This window comes from Mesoplodon bidens (assembly GCF_964165515.1).
Source record: "Mesoplodon bidens genome assembly, chromosome: 19".
Lineage (NCBI taxonomy): Eukaryota > Metazoa > Chordata > Mammalia > Artiodactyla > Ziphiidae > Mesoplodon > Mesoplodon bidens.
Genome location: NC_138179.1, coordinates 41,383,180 through 41,405,971, shown reverse-complemented (window position 1 = coordinate 41,405,971; position 22,792 = coordinate 41,383,180). Strand labels below are relative to the sequence as shown.

General features: G+C 51.7%; 1 protein-coding gene across 2 annotated transcripts in view; it reads left to right on the top strand.

Annotated features, from left to right (window-relative positions):
* Window positions 1–22,792, top strand: part of DNAH17 (dynein axonemal heavy chain 17) — a gene marked incomplete at its 5' end in the record, with an annotated part of 111,890 nt that overhangs the window by 1,192 nt on the left and 87,906 nt on the right. Inside the window, 14 exons of one of the 2 annotated variants that reach the window (XM_081218821.1) lie at window positions 318–511; window positions 1,271–1,463; window positions 1,655–1,754; window positions 2,035–2,120; window positions 2,324–2,449; window positions 3,217–3,366; window positions 3,493–3,582; window positions 5,540–5,707; window positions 6,110–6,226; window positions 12,520–12,785; window positions 13,530–13,725; window positions 16,053–16,199; window positions 20,748–20,856; window positions 21,175–21,278. In XM_081218821.1, coding sequence (XP_081074947.1) covers window positions 318–511; window positions 1,271–1,463; window positions 1,655–1,754; window positions 2,035–2,120; window positions 2,324–2,449; window positions 3,217–3,366; window positions 3,493–3,582; window positions 5,540–5,707; window positions 6,110–6,226; window positions 12,520–12,785; window positions 13,530–13,725; window positions 16,053–16,199; window positions 20,748–20,856; window positions 21,175–21,278 — 2,046 coding nt within the window. Of the gene's footprint in view, window positions 1–317; window positions 512–1,270; window positions 1,464–1,654; window positions 1,755–2,034; window positions 2,121–2,323; window positions 2,450–3,216; window positions 3,370–3,492; window positions 3,583–5,539; window positions 5,708–6,109; window positions 6,227–12,519; window positions 12,786–13,529; window positions 13,726–16,052; window positions 16,200–20,747; window positions 20,857–21,174; window positions 21,279–22,792 lie in introns of both variants that reach the window. The other variant, XM_081218820.1, reaches the window with a different exon arrangement.

Sequence of the window (22,792 nt, the reverse complement as noted above, 5' to 3'; positions counted from 1 at the left end):
GGGTTAGGGCCCCCCTTAATCACCTCTCGAAAGGCCCTCTCTCCAAATACAGTCACATCTGGAGGTGCTGGGGCTCCCACGTGTGAACTGGGGGCGGGGGCACAATTCAGCCTATAGCAGCACTCTGAGGCAGCGCGAAATGTTTGCTTTCAGCCAGGAGTGTGTGCTCTTGGGGTTTCCCTTCATGGAGATGGCACAGGGGCTGGGCTGTCATCACTGGCCTCAGCACCTCGACTGGCCCCACCTCCTTCTGCAATGGGAGAAGGGCTCGGTTCCCCCCAGGACCCGGGCACTGAGGACCCTGCTTCTCCTTTCAGGTCCTCTATTCCCTGTTAAACCAAAGCGAAAACATGAGCGGATGGCCCCGCGTGGTCTCAGAGGACATCATGAAGCAAGTCCACAAGCTGAAGAACGAGATGTGTGTGATGGGCGGCAAGATCAAGGGGAAGACGCTGCTGCCCACCCCGGAGCACCTGGGCAGCCTGGATGGCACCCTTGAGTCCATGGAGAGGTAGGGACCCAGCCGAGGAGCTGGCTGGAAGGAGGGGCATCTGGTCCCCGACCACCAAGGATAAACCGTCTCACCGAAAACTTGTTTCGGAGCTGATGAAACCAAGGAGGGCAGGATGGTGCCTTTAGGTGCTGAGTCTGAGATCGAAGGCACAAGGTCAGAACAGGACAAGACACTGGAGCCCCCGAGACTCCAGCTCTGGCAACTGCTGGACACCTGTGCTCCAGCCCCTCCTCCATCAGACACAAGAAATAGGCCAAGCACGTCACATTGTCACATGTCACACAGGAAAGGGGATACCCAGCTTTAGGACATGGGTACTGAGGGACAGTGAGGGGCACGGAAGGGATTTTCAGCAGGTGGAGGCTGGGCTTCTAAATCGAGGCTGTGGCATCCCATCAGCCCACAGAAGCATGAGGACTCCGAGGTGTCGCCTTGCACCTGCCTGAGCGCCATTTGCAACCGCCTAGTGTGTGCGACGCTTGAAGCAAGTCACAGTGACAGTGTGTTCCCTTACTCCCATCAGAGGGCGACCGCTCCTGCAGGGCTTATCACCTGGCAGGTCCTCTGGGCCCCCAGCACGTGCCCCAGGGTGACCCCCATCAGAATTGCTGGAGGAGCCGTCATGAACGTGGGTTTTGTTCCAGAGCTGGCCCTCCTCATCCTCTTTCTTGGGGGCACTGGCATCCCTGGCAACACCCAGTGTTGGCGCAGGGTCTCTCCTGGCTGACAGCCTCTCCTCCCGACTCTGCCCGGCAGGATCCCCTCCTCCCTGGACAACTCGCTGCTGCACGCCATCGAGACCATCATCATCGACTGGTCCCACCAGATCCGGGATGTGCTAAGCAAAGACTCAGCCCAGGCCCTGCTGGACGGGCTGCACCCCCTGCCCCGAGTCGAGTTTGAGTTCTGGGACGCCCGGCTGATGAATCTCAAGTGCATCCATGAGCAGGTGACGCCTGTTCTGCCCCTGGTGACAGGGCGCCCACTGGAGTCCTGAGCACCCAGCCTCCCCAAGGGGACCCCTGCGGGGACCCCTGCGGGGACCCGGGTAACCCGTGTAGATCCCTCAGCACCGGCGATGGGGTCAGGCAGCCCCGTCTAGAATCTGTTGAAAGGCTAACTTTCTTCTTTCCTTCTCAGCTCAACAGGCCCAAAGTGAACAAAATCTTCGAGATCCTGGAAAAAGCCAAAAGCTGCTACTGGCCAGCCCTGCAAAATGTGTATACGAATGTCACTGAGGGTAAGCCGGTGGCCCTATGAGAACACCTCCCCGCTCCAAGAGGAAGGTATCAGCCCCTCCTGGGAGGGGCTGGGCAGGCCCCTTGCTGACCCTGGGGTGGAGGCGCCTTCCGCCTCCCCCATCAGCAGCTTCCTTGGGCCCCGCCTTTTGAGGAAGACCCATTAGTGAGGCAGTGGGTGTCCATAAACACACAGAGCTGCCTGTCACCATTTCTGACCATCGGGAGTGGGGTCCGGCTTCCGCTCCCCTGTGGATGAGCCCCTGTTCCTGTTTGGGGCAGGCCTGAAGGAAGCCAACGATATAGTTCTGTATCTGAAGCCTCTGCGGATCTTGTTGGAGGAGATGGAACAGGCTGACTTCACGATGGTATGTTAGCAAGAGAAAGGTCACTGGGCAGGGGCTGGGCTTGTGTCTTGAGGGAGCAGGGGCCGCGGGCTTCCTGGCTGTGGTCGGGCACGAGGACCTGGCGAGTGCCTCTTCCTTCCCCTTGGGGGTCCCCTCCTGGAGCCGTGGGGAGGGGCGTGCTGAGGTGCTGAGACAAAGCACCCGCCCGGCCCGTCTCTCCCCAGCTCCCGACCTTCATCGCCAAGGTGCTGTATACCATCTGCTCCATCTGGGCCACGTCCGAGCACTACAACACGCCCTCCAGGGTCCTCGTCATCCTGCAGGAGTTCTGCAACCAGCTCATCGAGATGGTAGCCCCCTGGCCCTGGCCACCTTCCCTGTCTCCTGATTGGTGCCCCCCCATCCCGCCCCGTGTTCCCCAGCAGTTTAAAAACAGGCAGAGATGCTGGTGCAGGGATTTATAGGCTCCGGGCTAAGGCTGGGCCCTCTGGGTGGCCACCCAGGGTTCTCCCAAGACCTGGACAGTGCCAGCCCAACCTGTCCCATGCCGGGAGTGGGGAGGAAAGAAAGTGGGGGCGGCCCACTGAGTCCTGGCACCCCAAGACTCGGCCGGGGGCTTTGTAGGGTTTATCTGCTCCGACACCAAGCCTCCTCCCGTCTCCCTCAACACCGATTCCCTTTCCTTCTTCCATTTCACAAGCACAGGTTGCACAGCCTCCAAGGTGTGAGTTGCAGCCTTGCCCCTCTGGGCTGCCTGCGTGTGTTAGAATCATGCTCGCAGCCCTGTCTGTAGGCCCAGAGGGACCTAGTGGCCCAGGATCCCTCAGCCGTAGCAGGACTGCGTTTCTGGGCCCCTAGAGGGCCCCTAGTCATCTACCATCAAAATCTGGTTGTGCTGTGGCCTTAGCCCGGGGTGAGGGTCCCGGTGAGAGAAACAGCTCGGGCACCTGCAAATGCCCCGCAGTCAGCGGACGGGCTGGGACAGCGGATGTGTCAGAAAAAGTGGCCCAGGGGCCTGGGGTGGGTCATTCTAACCAGTGAAACAGATGTGGACAGTGCACCTGTATGTCACCCCTCCGGCTGGTCCAAACTTGGGGACACCTTCCTTTCTGCCCAGACTCGGACCTACCTGAGTCCCGACGAGGTGCTGAAAGGCCTGCAGGGTGAAACTGAGGAGGTGCTGAGCGGCATCTCTCTGTCTGTGAGCGTCCTAAAGGAGCTGTACCGAGCCTACGAATTCTGCTGCACAAACATGAAGCTTTTCTTTAAGGTACGGCCTGGTTGTAGACAGTGAACCAGCGGAAAGAGGTCAGGGTGATGTTGGCCCCGGCGTCGGATCCCATGGACGTGTCGGAGGCAAATGCAGCCTTTTCTCTCTCTCTCTCCCCCCTAGAAAGACAAGGAGCCGGTGCCTTGGGAATTCCCTTCTTCCCTTGCCTTTTCCAGAATAAATTCCTTTTTCCACCGCGTCCAGACCATCGAGGTAAAGGTGGAATTTGGCTCACCTCCCCCTGCACCACTCTGGCTGCCCTCACCTTAGGAGAGCTGTGTCTCCCGTCCTTATCTCGCTTGCAAGTAGGCTGCCATTAGGGAAATAAAAGTCACACCCATGGGCTTCCCTGGTGGCGCAGTGGTTGAGAGTCCGCCTGCCGATGCAGGGGACACGGGTTCGTGCCCCGGTCTGGGAAGATCCCACATGCCGCGGAGCGGCTAGGCCCGTGAGCCATGGCCGCTGAGCCTGTGCGTCCGGAGCCTGTGCTCCGCAAGGGGAGAGGCCACAACAGTGAGAGGCCCACGTAACAAAAAAAAAAAAAAAAAAAAAAAAAAAAAGTCACACCCAAACGTCTGCGTCATGGGGAAACCAAGTCCCTGGGCCACCTCTGCCAGGCCCGGAGCTGTTAGCCCAGAACAAAGCGACCCATTTTGCTTGCTTTTCCCCTTTCTCCTGCTTTCTGTCTATGAGCAGGTTCATGACAAGGTCAGTGACCCTGGTCAGGAAGCCTGCAGGCCAAGGGAGAGAGTTAGTGGGACTAAGTTAGCCCAAGTGAAGATCTAAGAAGGACCCTATTTGGATACATGGAATGACACATGGCAACTTAAAATTTTTTAAAAGTTTCAAAATGGTTTCCCCTGGGGAGAAGAGGTGAGGGGTGAAGGCATGGGTAGGGCAAAAAAGTTTTCCTTTTTGTTTTGTAATCTTTACGTTCTTTTTTTTTTTTTTTAACTTTGTGCACATTACATCCTTTAAAAAAAAAAAAGGCGGGGAACCATTCATTCACTGGACAGTGATTTTATGATGGATGCCATCAACAGTGGCTCCAGGAAGGCGTGTCTAGTTCTCATCTACACCCTCTGGGAGGCAAAGCAGGAAGGCCCCTTAAGACTCCCAAATTCCCATCATGGAGTGTTTCTCCATGCCTGAAGGCTCGAGCCCAAGAACTGGAAGGTCCCAGCCAAGTTTCTGGCCAAGTAGCCACTGGTTCCTACATTATAGATTGTGAATCAGGATGATGCTTCTAGGAAAAGGGGCTTTTGGGGGTGGGGGAAATGGCCGTGCCAGCCACCCCCTGCCTGAGGGCTGTGCCACCCATGCCGCCCTCCTTGGGTGTAAGGGCCCCAGAGCTCAGGGCATGAGGATGCTGTTACTTTGCGTTAGGTTTGCTTGGGTTATAGCTGGATACATCTTGGACATCTGGGGGGGAAGTGGCATCAACCTCGGCAGTGGCTTAGGGGAGGGACACGAGTACCCTACAAGCATCTTCCGTCTAAGCAGCAACAGGCACTGGGTCAGGCACCTGGGGGCTGCTTGTCATCCTCAAGAAGCCTTTGGGGTCTCAAGCGGGGAATAAGAGCTACACACAGAAGCATTAGATAACGTGATAGAACTGAATGGAGTTAAATGCCAAAAGGAAGAGCACAGATAGCAATTGGGGATTCTGGAAAAGAAGGCACCACCATGGGCTAAAATAGTTGGGACGGCTTCCAAGAGAAGGCGAGGTGAGATCCACACCTCGGAGGGAGTGAGGGAGTGGGATTTACACGCAAACATCCATCAGGCACCCTGTACGTGAGGCCATCAGGAACCACCGTGTGCCTTTCCAACTGCTTCATCCCACAGCTGAGGAAATGGGGCCCCGGTAAAGTGTGATTTATTTAGAGGCACATTTCGCCCAGTGTTGGGTCAGGACAAGAGCCCGGCCTTCACCTCTTCCTCCTCCACGATCACAGCTTGGAGCTGACTCATGGGACCCTTCCTTCCATCTCCTCTCTGCTACAGCAACAGCTTTAGAGAACATTAACACCAATCCACAGAGGGCCCCTCCAGACTGCCGTGTGGCCCCGGGGCTCCTCCCTGCCTGGGTCAGAGCTGGATGAGTGACTGAACCGTTGGCGTAGTTAGGAAGATGAACTGACGAGGGTGCTGGGGTTTCCTCCACCAGGATCTTTATAAAACAGCCATCGAGTTTCTGAAGCTGGAGAAAATTGAGCTCGGGGGCATGAGGGGCAACATCCTCGGAAGCCAGGTGACTCAGATCTTTGATGAGGTCTTTGAGCTGGTGAAGGTTTTTGCCGACTGCAAATACGACCCCTTGGACCCCGGAGATTCGGTAAGTCGGGGGCCTTGGCAGGATGGATGGCAAATGCCCCGAGAGTGGGAAGGCACACGGAGGGAGCACGTGTGGCAGAGAAAAAATGGCGCAAAAGATCTGCCCCGGGACTTCCCTGGTGGTCTAGTGGTTAGGACTCTGTGCTGCCAACACGGGGCGAGGGTTCGATCCCTAGTCGGGGGACTAAGATTCCACATGCCGCATGGCAAGGCCGAAAGATAAAACAAACACCAAAAAACTCTGCCTGTGGAGCAGCCTCCAAGACGGTGAGCTTGCTCGCCCCAGATGTAACCTGAATCCTGCTGAGGGGGTGGGGGGTGTCTATGGGTATTAGAGTGAGCCCACCCCCCTGCTTTGCATGCTGGTTACGGTTACAAGGTTGGTGTTTTAATTCGCTTTCAGAGTTTTGATGACGATTACGCTGATTTTGAGACCAAAATTCAAGATCTGGATAGGAGGCTGGCCACCATCTTTTGCCAGGGGTTTGACGACTGCAGTTCTATTGAGTCCTGTGCAAAGGTAGGATGGGCGGGGACTCTGCATCGACTGAGAGTTTGTCACAGCAGCACCGCGATGCCCAGAACGATTGTTAGAGATGGTCTAATCATGTAGCCTCATTCATAGGTGAAGAGCTTCAGGGCCTTAGAGCAAGTCAGCAATCATCACCTTGAGTAGCACTGCCATATCTTAGAGCAAGAGAGGAAAGTGAACACGAGGTGATTAGTTTACTGAGTCCTGTTGTGCTCCATTTATCCTTATATGATTCCGTTCCCCCGCTACTTATAAGGAACAGAAGTTAGAGGCAAAGTTGCTATAAAAATAAAACACATCCACATTTTGAGCCACTGAGCCACACTGACACTTTCTTCAACATTTGAGACCCAAGAAATAAACACAGTATCATTACGGGGGGCCGTCTCTAGGTGGTGGGGTGATGGCTAATATTTGTCTGTCTTCTGTGTACTTTTCTACAGTTTCCGAGTTGTGTGCACCAAGTGTGTAGTACTTTTACAGTTAGAAAAAAACAATGATGTTATAAAAACATTTTAAAACTAGATTGCAGAAAAGCACTAAAACCCCTAGAGAGTGTCAACTTGAAAGAGAAACGTAAATGTCCAATACAGACATAGGTTGTTGGTTTAGCCTCTCAGATAATCAGGAGAGTGCAAGTTAAAACAGCAAGGTGCCTATTGATATGGGTCAAGCTGGCTGGAATTGTGAGGAGCTAGACACTCGTCCCCACTGCTGGTTGGCGCACCCCTCCCCGAGGATCCCTCAACAGCAGGCACATTGCGGGGCATGGAGACGGGCCCCTGGACCTGCTCGGTCCAGCTCACAAGGCAGCCTACATTCAGTGCCAACACACCAGTGCCAGTTCACCAACTTGCAGGCAGAACACTCAACACCAAGCACATCCTGTCTCTGCAGACAGACCTCTTTGCCGAGGGCACGCTCACCCTGCTATTCCCAGGATGGTTTTGAAACAAAGTCTAGCATTTCAGAGACCCCCCCCACTTCTGTCCCAGGCAAACCAGGACCCTCACCAAGCAGTCAGGAGGGGCTAAATAAGCGTGGGTGAGAACAGAGTCTGTGTGGTAATCAGATGTTTCGCAGCATCAGCCTGTGTTACCCTTCCACTGCTGCCATAACAGATTACCGCAAGGGAAGCCAGCTAATTTAAATAGTAAACTCAGAAGAACATAACGAACAGAGTAAATTTGCAGACCCCTTACTCAAACTAGCAGTGCTCAGAAGTCAAGCAGACATGGTGATTCTAGGACTTTCCAGTGTTTTGCATACATCACCGTCTCATCAAATAATTCAGAACTCGGGCATTTACACCCATTCGTCAGGGTCACGAACAGATGGCTTGGGCTGCAGAGATCACTGGTGGGTTTCTCCTGGCTCACGTGGGACTCTTGAGATATAGTTCACATAGCCTACAATCCACCTGTTTAAGGTGTACAGTTAAATGGTTTTTAGTGCATTTAGAGTTGTACAGCCATCCACAATCAATTTTAGAACATTTTCATCACCCCCAGTCATTCCCCATTTCTCCCCGACCTCCCCAATCTTAGACCATCACTAATCTACTCTGTCTCTCTAGATTTGCCTATTCTCACATGGCACTTCTCTAAAACCTTGAATTAGTCACCAATTTTTAAAAATTGAGAGAGTGCACATAAAAACCCAGGTTTTCACTCTCTCTTGGAAAAACAGATCTGACCCCACGGGACACACAGTCCCTCATGGTAACAAGTGGCTTCAGGGAAGGAGCTGTTCCTCACGATAGACAGCACGTCAGTGCTTCAGTTTGCCCCACTCCTCACCACTCCTTATTGTCCTAGCCCAGCATTCGTCATGCCTTTATGTGACCTGCCTTGCCCCTATGATTGAGGGGGTGGGGATCTCTGCAGGATGTAGTGTGTGTAGCTACAGTTCATCTGGACAATAGATGTTGAGTATTTAAGTGGGCAATATATGTATATGCTTGGGCAGTTTTTTTATTTCTCTGTCTAGTTTTATGCATGTTTATCATCCATGACTCTCTACAGGTCAGAACTGTCTCTTCCCCTCACTTTGCAAGCCTCTGGGTTGCTGCCAGTAATGCAATGCCTGGAGGAGATGACCGATAATGAGCACATTACCTCATTTAATTCTCACAAAACCCAAGCTCTTTGCTAAATTCATTACCTACATTGTCTATCCCATTTTACCAGCTCAGACAGGTCAAGAAAGCTACTCAAGGTCACAGGGCTAGCCAGCAAGTAGGGAAACCAGTGCTCCAAACCAGCTCCAAGGTTCACGGCTGGCAGGATCCCTGTTCTAAACCACTCGTTTGGACGGGCTCCCGTGGCCGGGAAGGCAGTCGGGTTGGCCTAGGTAGCATAGGGCAGTGGCCGCTCTTCCAGAGGATGCTGGGGCTGGGGTTGAGTTGGGGACCCAGGAAGCCCGCCACCCCTGAGCACAAAGATCTCTCTCATGCCAATGCCAGGCTGTCCTTTGCCTTTTAGATTCTTTCAAAAAATGCAAATGCTTGGGGATTTGAAGCTCTGCAAATGTAACGATCAATTAAGTCTTGGATGGAGTTGGTGCTCCAGGCAAAATATCAGTGAATGCAAATTAATACAGTGCCCCCATGCTGTTCCCTTCTGTGGAGCACCCTCCCCTGGAGCTGCCTCAGGCGCCTCTTTGGAGAGGCCTCCCTCACTTCCTCCTCCAGGCAAGAGCCCTCCCCTCACTCCGTGCTCCCCTCGCTGCCATCGCAACACTGACCTGCTCGGTTTTTCTTCTTCGTGCTTGCCTGACCCCCCCACCCCTGCCGCCGCCCCGGCATCTGTGCTGTATTGATCTCTATGAGTTTGTCGTCTTCCGAACTAGAATATAAACTCCCTGAGGGCAGGCGCTTGGTTTGGGTTGACTCAGAACCGAGCCTAGCACACAGCAGGTGCTTTGGAGCTTTCCCCTTGGAGGGAACTGGCCCCAACCGAGGAAGTGGAGCTGTTACCACTACTCACTCCCAGGGAAGACCTTAGGCAGAACCGAGAGGCTCTTACCCCCAGGGCTACCCAAGTGCAGAGAGTCCCAAGTAGGGTTTGCAGCCAGTGCTTTAATGTGGAAACACCAGGTCCTCCCCTATGGTGGGGTCTCCGAGAATTAAGACGATGCTGGAGCTGACGGACCGGGGTGCCAGGCGGTTGGTTAGTCCCTCTTGCCTCCTGTGCGGATGGAACCAGGAGAAGCACCCCCAGACCTTCTTCTGGCTGGGTGCCACGTTGCATTCTCTTCCAGTGATGGGGAAGGAGGTGGATTGATGTATCCAAACCGAGACGCCTATTCCCCTCGCGATCGAGGGACCGTAGGTCCCCCCTCGGAGGGGAGGAGCTGGTCCAGGAGGAACTCCGGGTGGCACCTGAGGGACTGAAGTCCACCCCCAGGTGCTCAAACTGGCAAACGCCCCTGTTCTACCCCCGGGCGTTCTGGTGGGGAACTTCCCCGCTCCTGCCGTGGCCTAAATGGGCTTCTGCACTCCACAAGGTGAAGTCCGCTTCTAACGTGTAACTCTGTGTCTGTGCTAGATTAGAAAGGAAATAAGGCAGAAAACTTGTGAACCATTCCCGTCTCCGTCTGCTCATCTTCCTCTCTGCACCGAAGAACATTTCCTTTCCCCTTGACAACCCTGTGCTCTAATTAGGACAGGCCCTTGGGGTCCCCTCCCTGCCGTCCCCTTGATCCCCTGCATGTTCCCAAGCTGTCTGGATGCTCTTTCTCACTGTCAGTAATTCACACGCAGCCGGGAAAGTTCTAGAGCAATTTTCCACATGAACTCCTCCTGGCAGAAAATGAAATTAACCTCCTTCCTAGAAACCAGAGGCCAAAAAACATGTAAACGTGAAATAAAAGGAAGAGGAGTGGGAAGGAAAAAAAGTCAAGAGGGTCAGCAACCTATAAGAGGAACATGTTTTTCCCTCCTGTTACATGTCAGTTTTCAGAGAAAGGACGCTGGTGACCTAGTATGTCAGGAGCCTCTCCGCAGGTATCGGTGCTTAGCAACTCGGAGTTGCGGGGTCTTCCCGGGAGTCCGTGGCTGTTCCATCTGACTTTCGGGGACCTGAAAATCTTTCCTCCTTTCTCTGCAGCCATTATTCCACTGTTTCCCCAAAAGGCCATTTTTAGGGACAGTGGTCTTAGTTTTCGTACCAAAAACTAGGACAAATCTGAGACTTGGGTGCAGCCATTCCAGGCACCAAGGGCTGCAGCCCATATCCCAGAGAAAGTAGGGCCGTGTGGTCTGAGCCCTGATGAATCCTTCCCGTCTGTCTCCTCTGCCGCGGGCACCCCCAGGCTCAGGTACTCCTCCCCTGGTGACCTCAGGCTGGCACGGCCTCTCTCTCCAGGCTGCAGTAAGGGCCCCTCCCTCACCGCTCAGGCTCAGCCCCAGCCTGCGCAGCCCCTGAAGCCTCTCTGGGTACCCACCGCTGTGAGAGGATCTTTTAAGAAACTCTCCTCTATGGCCCAATTTGAGCCATCCTCCGATTCCAGCCAAGACTCTAACTGAAACACCCAGGTAACTCCACCTTATTCTCTTCTACTAAGCTTTTCTTTTCTTTTCTTTTCTTTTTTTTTTTAATAATTGCCAGTGTGTAGCATCCGCAGACCACAGGGTGATGAGCTCATTACTTGCAAGGTGCTAGGGCATGTTTATGGTTACCACCCTCAGATATGTGAAGTGATGTCCCCCACTGGAGTAACCAGCTCAGGGCTCTCGGGCTGACAGGCCATGGAAATGACACATTGAAGGGGACCCGGGCTGTCCTGGCTCCTGGGGGAATCAGGCAGCCCACGCTTGAACCCCTGGTGTCACAGCCTGGGAACGTGCCAAGCTCTCCCTGTAATTTACTCAAACCTCCAGGAGCTGAGCTCTCCCGGTCAGCGCTTCCCGCTCTCAACACCTATGCACGATGTATGGGCCCTGCCCCCACTGCCACCTCCACCTGGTCAGCCCAAGGCTAAACACGGGCCCCCAGGGGCTGGGACAGTCCCTCCTCTGGAGCCTTCAGGGTAGCGCAGCCCCGTCCACCTTGATTGTGGACTTGTTGCCTCCAGGCTGTGAGAGAATAAATTCAGTTGTTGAAGCTGCCCAGTTCGCGGTACTGTCATGGCAGCCCCGGACGCTCCTACAGACCCTTCCCCACACCCAGCACTTGGCGACTTTAGTGGTTTGGGGACCCCACGTGGTTGAGATTGGCCTCCCCCTCACCTAGTTTGTTCCTGTTTTCCCCAGAGCATTTTTCAGAGCGAAACAAACTTCCCCATGGCAGCTTTTCTTGCCTGGGTGGGTCCTTGAGAATCAGTGCTCTTCCTAAAAGGAATAATTCTCATGACTAAGATATTTCTCCGAAGTGAGAGTGTCACACTGACATATATACACAACCGAGTGTAAACTAGACGGCTAGCGGGAAGCAGCCGCATAGCACGGGGAGATCAGCTCGGTGCTCTGTGACCACCTAGAGGGGTGGGGTAGGGAGGGTGGGAGGGAGACGCAAGAGGGAGGGGATATGGGGATATATGTATGTGTATAGCTGATTCACTTTGTTATAGAGCAGAAACTAACGCACCGTTGTAAAGCAATTATACTCCAGGAAAGATGTTAAAAAAAAAATACAGAGGGCTTCCCAGGTGGCGCAGTGGTTGAGAGTCCGCCTGCCTATGCAGGGGACGCGGGTTCGTGACCCGGTCCGGGAAGATCCCACATGCCGCTGAGCCTGCGCGTCCAGAGCCTGTGCTCCGCAAGGGGAGAGGCCACAGCAGTGAGAGGCCCGCGTACCACTAAACAAAAACAAAAACAAACAAAAGAAAATTCAGAAAAAAAAAAAAAGACATTTCTCCATCCAGTTACTTACGCTCCATCCAGCATAAGCCCTGGTTATATAAGTGCAGTATTGTGGCTGCTTTTTCTTTTTTTTTTTTCAATTTTTGACATGGTATTTCTTAAATGTTTAAATCTTCTTTGCCCAAACCCTGATTTCTCCTGGGCCCAGAATAAAATTTTCCAGACCTTGGACCTAGTTTGTACTCTTGGTTTATCAGCTAAGTATGTAGGGGACCCAGCGTACATCAACGTGGAAATCATTGAGGCGCCCGGTTAGCCAGTTGCCACACAGAGAAAAGCTTCTTTGTCTGGAAGGCGTGTAGCTTCCTGCTCCTGAAACTGGGCTGCACATGTCGTCCCAGACACGCAGCTGGGGGTGACGCCGGGGATGGGGCAGGTGGCGGGCCCCGGCAAAGGAGCATCTCTCATTTCTCCCCAGCTCCTGCACATGTGTGGCAGCCTCTTGGAACGGCCTCTGATTCTCCCCGAGGTGGTGCCCAGGTACTCAGTCATGCTGGAGCTGTTTGACGCTGAGCTGGACAACACCAAGACCCTGTATGACACCCAGATCGTGGCCTCGGCAGACGGGAACATCCCCCCTATCCATAAAAACATGCCCCCGGTAGCCGGGCAGCTCAAGTGGAGCCTGGAGCTGCAGGAGAGGCTGGAGGCACCCATGAGGGACCTCAAGCACATCGAGCACCCGTGAGTGATGGCCCCGGGCGGGCAGCGCTCCTCCACAGCTGTGGAGTTGGCGGTGGGTTGTGGGGACGTCTGTCCCAGCTCTGAGGCAGGCCCATGCTTACCATTGGCCAAGGCTTTCCTTCCCAGGGCACGGTCCCAGGAGAGACCCTGACTGCACCTCCCCCTCCTCTGGGTGCCTTCCCAGCGGGCATGTCAGGAAGGTGACCTTGGTGGTCACCCTCATGGAAATGAACAAAGACACCCAAATGAGAACAAGCAAAGGCTACTTCTTCGGTGCTGGCCAGAGCAGGGAGTCGGCCACTGTCGCTTGTTTTTAGCAGAGGCTGGAAAGCAGGCAGAGGAGTGGAAGAACCCACAGCAGAACAGAGGAGGCTCCAGGTCTCCCGGACTGGAGGCCATCAGCATGGGGACTGGAGGAGGGCGTCCTGTGTGTTTGGTCAGGAGGCATGTCTGGCTGTCTGGTTGGTCCTCAGTTGGAAGGGAAGACAGAAATTAGGGAAGGTGGCAGTTATGAATCAAGTCCTGGCCATTCAGGGCCAATATTACAAGGGTTATCATTTGACTTTCTGGGCTGGTTGCTGCCTGTGAGGGGCGTCATCCATGTGTATGTTCAGTGTCTCAGCCTGGAAGAAACAGAGAGCTGGCTGCCTGCTGCATCACCCCAAGGTCCGGCAGGCACAGTTGGGGTGCTAGCGAGGCCCCAAGGGAGACGGCACCTGACCTTCTTCCTAACTCTGATTCCAGGGTCATGTCCAGCGTGGAGGCCAAGCTGATCTACCAGAAATACGATGAGATGGTGGAACTGCTGAGGAGCTACCGTGAGAGGATCTACCAGCAGTGGGTGGCGGGGGTGGACCAAGACTGCCAGTTCAACCTGGGGCAGCCCCTGATCCAGCGGGACCCCGTCACCAGCCTCATCCACGTCAACTTCAGCAAAGCGGTGGGTGTTGTCTGGCCGCAGCATCGGGAGGGCAGCTGGGCCAGAGGCTGTCCCGGGGACCTAGGGTTACCCACGGGGCAAGCCCACGTGACCCTGAGGCTGACCACCCCCCTCCTACCAACAGCATGGACTTGTGGGGTTGATGTTTATGTCATATTTAGCTAAAGCTTTATTATTCAAGTGTTGCTTAAAGTATGCCCAGGATATATTTAAGTTATGAGACAGTCGTAGCCTCCTTGAAAATAGCTGGAATGAGTATGCTATTTTAAAGCTGGGCCACCTTTCATGGGCTCCCAAGAGGAACTATCAATTTGAGAATTTAAAAGGAAAAAAAAAAAAAAAGGTCTTTTCAGGATCTGAATAAGTGGACCCTCTGGTCAAGTCGGGGAGGCCAGAGGGAATCCACACCGTCCAGGGCTAAACCCCAGGTAGTTAACCATGTACGCAGGCAGAAGCTGGAGCAGCCTGCATCTCTACAAGCACCTGCCTTACAAGGACGCATCTGCCCTGCTCTGAAGTCAGCGGTGATACCAGGAAGGCAGGGAACCCAGATGTGACTTTTCCTCTGAAACCTTCTTTCACCCAAATTCGTTCTTTCATTCAACAAATAGTTACTGAGCACCTACTTTGTGTATGTGCTTGGGATAAATTAGTGAACCAACAAAGATCTCTGTCCTTCTGGAGCTTGCCTCCTACAGGGAGAGGGGGAGAGAGAGAGAGAGAGAGAGAGAGAGAGAGAGAGAGAGAGGGAGGGGAGAGAGTGGGGGGGGGTTGGTGGAAGGGCCAGGAGAAGAGGGGGAGGGGACGGTGAACCAGCATAACGTGTAACACATGAGAACGTGATGGTCGGTACCTCAGAGAATGGGAAAGGCAGGTAAGCGGGGAATGGACAGAGCCGGAGGAAGGGGGCAGGTTGCGGCTTTGGATTCGAGCAGAGACTTGCAGGAGGTGAGGGTGTTGGCCAGCAAAGATGGGAGGAAAGCCTTCGAGGAGAGCAAACAGCTAAAGCAAAGGCCAGGAGGTATGCGTGTGCCTGGCGTGTTGTGGCAGCAGCGTGGAGACCAGTGGGGCCGGGGTGGAGTGAGCAGGGGAGGTGCAGGGAAAGGGGGTGTGGAGACGACAGAGCACAGAGAGCCTCTAGGGCCCTGAAAGGGACTTGGGTCTTTGTTCCGGGCAAGATGGCAGCCGCTGCAGGGTTTCGAGCAGAGGAGGGCCCTGATCTGATGGATGCTAGGGTCCCCCTAGATGCTGTGTGTGAGTGGACTTGGGGGGAGGGCAAGTCCGGAAGCACAGAGACCACTTAGGAGTGTTTTGCTGGAATCCAGGTGAGGGATGATGAGAGGGTGCTGGCCTGGACCAGAGCAGCAGCAGTGAAGGTGCGCAGAGGTTAGATTAGATTTTGATCACAGGGCCGATGAGATCCTAGACAGGTTGGAAATCACGTGTGCAGGAAGAGAGGGGTCAGCCCCAGCATTCTGGGGCTGGGCAACTGGAAGGGGGGAATGGCCATCAGATGAGACAGCGGGTGGAGGCGGCCGGTGGGCAAGACTGCTCTGTTTCAGTCACGTTGAGTTGGACACGTCAACTGGACATCCACGTGGAGACGCTGAGTAGGCAGGTAGATACAGGAGTCTCAAGTCAGGAGAGAGACCCGAGTGGGGACATGAGCATGGGAATCATTCCCACATAGATGGTTCTTAACGCTGTGACGCTGGGTGAGGTCGCCAACTTGAGAGCAGATCGAGAGGGACCACATCCGCGGTTCTCCAACACTTAAATCTCAGAAGCATCAGAGAGACTGGTAACGGGGACCAGGAGAGCCTGGTGTCCTGGACGCAAAGAGGGGACCATGTGCCCAGGAGGGGGAGGGACCAGCTGCTGAGAGGTCACGTGAGACGGGGCCTGTGAAGTGACCCATGGATTCAGTAATGAAGGTTACTGGGGCCTCTACAAGAATGGTGTTGGCTGAGCAGCGAGGGCAGAAGCTCTGTCGGAAGGGATGCCCTGCTGTTGGCCTCCTGGGCTGCAACCAGGGGGTGGACAGGGACAAGGGAAGGTCAGACCCTAGGGAGGAGCCTTTCTTTAGACACCTGGGGGGTTACAGTGATGGTGTCCACCACGCTGGTGACGCCAGCACTTCTAGACATCAGGACCAGTCAGTAGGGTGAAGGCATCGTGATCTGCCAGTGGAGCCCATCCCCAGTCAGACCTCCCCCCAGCTTTGGGGGCTGTAGAAGCATCCCAGGGACAGACCCTCACTTGTGCTGCTAAGTGCCATGCCACTGAGGCCACCCCCTGACCTCTTCTATTCTCTTCATTCACCTTAGCTGGTGGCAGTGCTGAGAGAGGTCAAGTACCTGAACTTCCAGCAACAAACAGAGATTCCCAGCAGCGCCCAGAACCTGTTCTCACAGTACAAAACCTTCCGGAAGTTCGTGGGCAACTTGGAACTCATTGCCGGCTGGTACAATGAGGTGAGCTGGTGTTGCTTTGTTTTGTTTACCACGTTGGGGATTTTGTTTAGACCAAACACAGGTGTACGATCCCCACACAGAGTAGAACTGAGAAGGTTTTCCTATTCGAAGGTGGTTGGAGCCACCCTCTGGGGAGAATCCATGTCCTCACCTTTTCCACCTTCCAGAGTTGCCCGCGTTCCTTGGCTCGAGGCCACGTCACGCCACCTTCGGATCACAGCACCTTTGCTTTTGTTGTCATGTTCCCTTCCTTTGCTCTTCTTGGCTCCCTCGTATAAGGACCTTGCGATCGCATTGGGCCCACCCGATGTCAAGGTCCTTAACTGAATCACGTCTGCAAATTCTCTTTTGCCAAGTGCAAGGTGACATAGTCACAGGTCCTGTAGATTAGGACGTGACGTCTTTGGGGGGCCATTATTCAGCCTACCGCAGACACCTCATCCAAAAGGGGCCAATGAGATTCCCTCTCCTTGAACCCTGGGAATTTGGAATTGGGTCCCAGCATCATTCACACCGGAGTCTCAGGGGGAGCAGAGAAACCAGAATGAGCAGAAACATGGGCCATAGAAGGAAGGGAGCAGGCGGGTGGAGCAGACAACTGGAGAGGCCCCACGAGACAGAGGGGAGCCCGGACATGGGCTTTGTGGGTCCAGTCCCCAGGGCTCCACCAGCGCACCTCCACGGGACCTGAGCCAGCTTTAGTGGGCTTATGTTTCTTGCAGCCAACTTGCCCCCAACTGGAGCCACTGTGTGGAACCTGGAATATTTCTGTTTCTGGGTTTTGCATCTCGATCTGTTGGAGAGATGCTTACACGCTCCCAAATCCCTGATGTGACGGCCCCGAAGAGCATGCCTCGGTCGCCTTCCCTGGCCTGTCTTGTAGGGGCCTTGAACTTAATGCCCGGTCCCAACCAGAACGTGGAGAGGGAGGTTCCTGTCCTGCCCCTCCCCTGCCGGCTTGTTAAGTGCCCTCTGAGTCAGTAGTAACTGGAGCACAGCTCTGCCATGCACCTCCTCCCTACGGTGGCCAGATTTGACCAAGCCCAGGAATTCCCTGCCAAAAAAGAGAACGTTGGAACATCAAAAGATTCAGAGCAAGGCCTTTGGGACACTGAGGAAGCCTCCCGATCTTGCTAGAAGTGACCGCCTCCTACCTGAACGTGAAGTGAAGCACGCCAGGTCATGCCATCACGTGGATTTGTCAAAAAGTATCACTCCCCCACCGCTCACCCCGACACACCCACCACAAAACCAACCATAGACCCATTCCTTACTCTGTTCCACAAATTAGAGCATGGGGGTGACGTACCCTGAAATGTGTTCAAGATAAACTGGAGTAAGCGCCTTTTCACTAATTTCACTTTTTAAGATAAAATTTTAATTGACTCACTTATTGGTGCTGTGAACTGTGAAAGCCCGCCTTAAGTGCGTTTCCTTGAATTAGCTTTCTCCAGAACCAGCTCTCTTCAGGTTCAAAGAACGCCGTGTTCATCCATTCCCTTGAACGCCTCCCAGACACGGTGTTTAGGAAGAATGGAAGCCTTAGAGATACAGTCACGTGGAAAAATGTTTGTGGGTTACTTTCAATGCAAGAGCTTTTTTTTTTTTTTTTTTACAACGATGCAATCAGAAACAAATCCAACAAACGTTATTTAGAATGAAACAAAAAAAATTGATCTTCCACTTCTGAATTTCCAAACAAAACCCAACCAGTCACATGCGGGGAAAGCGTGTTAGCTTCCGCTGTGAATGACATTGTTCTGCTAATAAAAACATTAGACAGGGATGGGGAGTCGGGGAGTGAGACCCAGAGCTCAGCGCCTGCAGTGACCCTTATTACTGATGCCAGCTCCCCTCCCTGGAGATGCTCCTGGTCCCTTAGATGCGCTTCTTATTCTTAATGTACCTTCTGTTGCCGAGAGAGACCCCAGGCCCCCAAACTGCTAATATCTATTAATGTTTGAGCTAGGTGAGTGTTGGAGTGGGGCTTTAAGGAATCTGCTGGGGGTCTGGGAAAAATGCCCTAAAGGTGTGGATTTATTACATAGGCTGCTGAAAAATAATAAACAGGGCATATTAAATGGATCTCATCGCTGTGAGCTTTGTTTACTCTGGGCAATCACAAAGGCATAATAACATTTAGCTCTTGTCTGGGCTATTCGTGTAATTGTTTAATATCCAAACTCTGATAAATGGAATCAAGATTTCACATTGACTCCCTTTATAATTCCGTCAGTGCTTTCTTTTTCTCCTGTCAGGTTTCCACTGGTAATAGCTGTTAAGCTTTATTTCTCTGCCATACCGTACCTTTTCTAAGAGTTAATTGTCTGAAAAGGAGGACATGGGTGGGGAGGGGGCACCATTTAAAGTACCAAATATATGTCAAGAATTATTGTGAGTGGAGCTGGGAAAGCTGGACGGCTACGTGTAAAAGAATGAAATTAGAACACTCCCTAACACCATACACAGAAATAAACTCAAAATGGATTAGAGACCTAAATGTAAGGCCAGACACTATAAAACTCTTAGAGGAAAACATAGGCAGAACACTCCATGACTTAAATCACAGCAAGATCCTTTTTGATCCACCTCCTAGAGAAATGGAAATAAAACAAAAATAAACAAATGGGACCTAATGAAAGTTAAAAGCTTTTGCACAGCAAAGGAAACCATAACCAAGATGAAAAGAAAACCCTCAGAATGGGAGAAAATATTTGCAATCAAAGCAACTGACAAAGGATTAATCTCCAAAATACACAAGCAGCTCATGCAGCTCAATATCAAAAAAACAAACGACCCAATCCAAAAATGGGCAGAAGACCTAAATAGACATTTCTCCAAAGAAGATATACAGATTGCCAACAAACACATGAAAGGATGCTCAACATCACTTATTATTAGATAAATGCAAATCAAAACTACAATGAGGTATCACCTCACACTGGTCAGAATGGCCATCATCAAAAAATCTACAAACAAGAAAAGCTGGAGAGGGTGTGGAGAAAAGGGAGCCCTCTTGCCCTGTTGGTGGGAATGTAAATTGATACAGCCACTATGGAGGACAGTATGGAGTTTCCTCAAAAAACTAAAAATAGAACTACCATACGACCCAGCAATCCCACTCCTGGGCATATACCCTGAGAAAACCATAATTCAAAAAGAGTCATGTACCGCAATGTTCATTGCAGCTCTATTTATAATAGCCAGGACATGGAAGCAACCTAAGTGTCCATCGACAGATGAATGGATAAAGAAGATGTGGCACATATATACAATGGAATATTACTCAGCCATAAAAAGGAATGAAACTGAGTTATTTGTAGTGAGGTGGATGGACCTAGAGACTGTCATACAGAGTGAAGTAAGTCAGAAAGAGCAAAACAAATACCGTATGCTAACAGATATATATAGAATCTTTAAAAAAAAATGGTTCTGAAGAACGTAAGGGCAGGACAGGAATAAAGACGCAGACATAGAGAATGGACTTGAGGACACGGGGAGGGGGAAGGGTAAGCTGGGACAAAGTGAGAGAGTGGCATGGACATATATACACTCCCAAACATAAAATAGATAGCTAGTGGGAAGCAGCCGTATAGCACAGGGAGATCAGCTCTGTGCTTTGTGACCACCTAGAGGGGTGGGTTAGGGAGGGCGGGAGGGAGACGCAAGAGGGAAGAGATGTGGGGATGTATGTATATGTATAGCTGATTCACTTTGTTATACAGCAGAAACTAACACACCATTGTAAAGCAATTATACTCCAATAAAGATGTTACAAAAAAAGAATTATTGTGAAAGGCCAATAGCATCTAATGTACAATTTAAATTCTATGTACATCCCTCACTTTAGCGAGTAGACCTGTCCTTGAAAACTTACATGTAAATCAAAATGTTGCCAGATAGGACAGTATTCCAAAGCACAACTGGTGCTTGTTGTTTAAAGGAGTAATTAATAAAAACTGTATACACACTCTGTCTTTTTTTTTTTTTCTGTTCTGTGAATTGAGGTTTTCGAGTGTTACATGAATTTCTTAGCTCAGGGTAGACCCGTATCAAGCCTGTATGGAACCTACCCTACCGTTCACTCTGATGCTTTAACAAGTGAAACAGCTTCTCCACAGATCCTGGACCTCCTTTGTATAATCACATTTTGAGCCTTAGATCATAGGCAAGGCGATGCTCTGAGAAATGTTCCAGAAGCACCCCAATTACCAGTGTGTATTCCTCTGATTTTCTTTTTATGATTCTAAGCCAGATATTTTAAGTTTTGGATTATGTACACACTGTTTTTGTATTAGTGAATTTCCTTTTTCTACCCCATAACATGGGTGATTAGGAGTTAAGTATATGCATAAATCCTTGGTGATAAAAAATAATTTTAAAAGTTGGAATCTCCTGAACTTTGATGTACACATAATTCCCAATTAAATAACACTAACTGTAATTGGTTTGGTTGGTACTGAGTAATAAACACCTTTACCAGGAGATGATTTTAAATCTGCTTGGATTTGGAACAAAGGCCCTGAAACTGTAGCCCTTGTTTTACAGATAATGACCACTCTGAAGGACGTAGAATTTCCACTGATAAAGTCAGAATTGGAAGCAATCGATGTCAAATTGTTGGACGCTGAGACGACCTTATTCTGGAATGGCAAAGGTACAAAGGCGACATTCATTTCCCCTTAGGTTAAACTTGGGTGAGGGGGATGGAGGGCCGGGTCCAACCTGTCGGCCGTCTGGAGTTCCCGTGGAATTAGTGATCCGCCTACGTGGGGATAGGGAGGCCCTGTTTCCGAAGAGACACGATGTGCTTTATTCCTCAGCGTTGCCTTTTAGGAAGCTCTCCGCGATTTCCTCTGCTTCAGGCTCCAGAGAAGCGGACAGACTCACCGAGCACTGTGTTGTAATAATGAGTGTTAAGCCAGCCCTTGCTAAATCGTTCATTTTGTAAGATCCCTTTATGCTTCTCTTTTAGGAGTGTTTGAATATATTCAAGAGATGCGAGAAATGCTATACAACTTGCAGAACAGGATACAAAAAGCAAAGCAAAACATAGAGGGGATTTCCCAGGCCATGAAGGTGAGTAACCTGCAAAGCACAGAGCGGGGCTTAAATGGGGACCCCGGAGAGCGTCCTGGGGAAATGGGCCCCCTCGAAGATGATCACGGAAAGTGCCCAAGGCAGTGGGGGCCTGCTGTGTGAGGCTCTGGGCTGTACCATGGTGATGTCAGGGTGGCCCCAAGGAGAAGAGCCCCTGGTCACTCTGCAGAGCTCCATTCCATTTGGGTCTCTTGAGCTCAACAAGTGTGTGGGCAGGTCCCTCTGCCAGGTGGGTGCCAGGAACGAGGGTGGGGGTGGAGACGCGCTCAGACTCAGCCCCACCGGGAACACACTCATCCCTCTATGCAGAGCAGCGCAGGTCCTTGCTCTCAAGCCTGATCCAGAAAACTGGGGGAAAGCCTTCGCTAGCACTACCCTCCCCCACCATGGTTTGTCATCAGTGCCTGAATTTGCAGACACCTGCCCTGGGCCAGCACTAGTTTGTTCATTAGAAAACACCTCTTCGGTTTTGAGACTCCTTTGGCTTATCACGGTGTGAAACTCTTTCCTTCGTTACAATTGACGTTCATTTCATCACCATCCACTTAGATTTAACTCAATACATTGTAAGCAAAAGCCATTGCTCACCCCACTTTCTTTCTGATTTGTTTTCTGATTCAGTTTTCTTTCAGATTATTTCCTCAAGTAATTGCCTCAGAAAGGGTACGTTGATGACCTACTTTCTGAGTCCTTGCTTTCCAAAACTATCTTTCTTTGGATCTCACCTATAGCTGTCTTGTCCAAGTAAAGGATTTTTTGATATGGTCCTTTTCTTTCAGTAGTCTAGAAGCATCCCTGTACTCGTCTGCTCTGGCTGCCATAACAAAAGACCAGAAACTGGGCAGCTTAAATAGCAGAAATTTATTGTCTCGTAGTCCTGGAGGCTAGAAGTTTGAGATCAAGGTGCCAGCAGGGTTGGTTTCTTCTGAGGCCTCTCTCCTGGGTGTGTAGACGGCCGTCTTCTCCCCGTGTCCTCGCACGGTTGTCCCTCTGTGTCTATGTCCTAATCTCCTCTTCTTATAAGAATACCAGCCGTATCAGGTTTAGACCCACCCTGATGACCTCACTTTAATCACCTCTTTAAAGACCTTCTCTCCAAATGCAGTAACATTATGTTAGAGGTTAGAACTTCAACATATAAATTTGTGGGAGGAGGCACAGTTCAGGCCACAGCCACCCCTGCTTATAGCCTCAATGTTGAAAAAGCTGACAAAGGTATGACTTCCCTTTGCTGATATATTTGATATTTCCTTTGAATGGTATTTTTTGACTTTCCTGTTCTCTCCGTCCAGAGGTAGATAGAGTCCTTGGTCATCTTCAGGGTTCAGGCATGTCACCAGAGTGTATCCAGATGTGTGTCTCCTTTTGTTATTGTTCCCTGGATCCATAAAGTTCTTTCAATCCGAAAATGGCAACCTTGCCTCAGCCCCCGGGCACCTTCTCCAGTCACTCACTCTCTCCTGGTGTGTCCCTTTCTGTCCTGGACTCTGAGC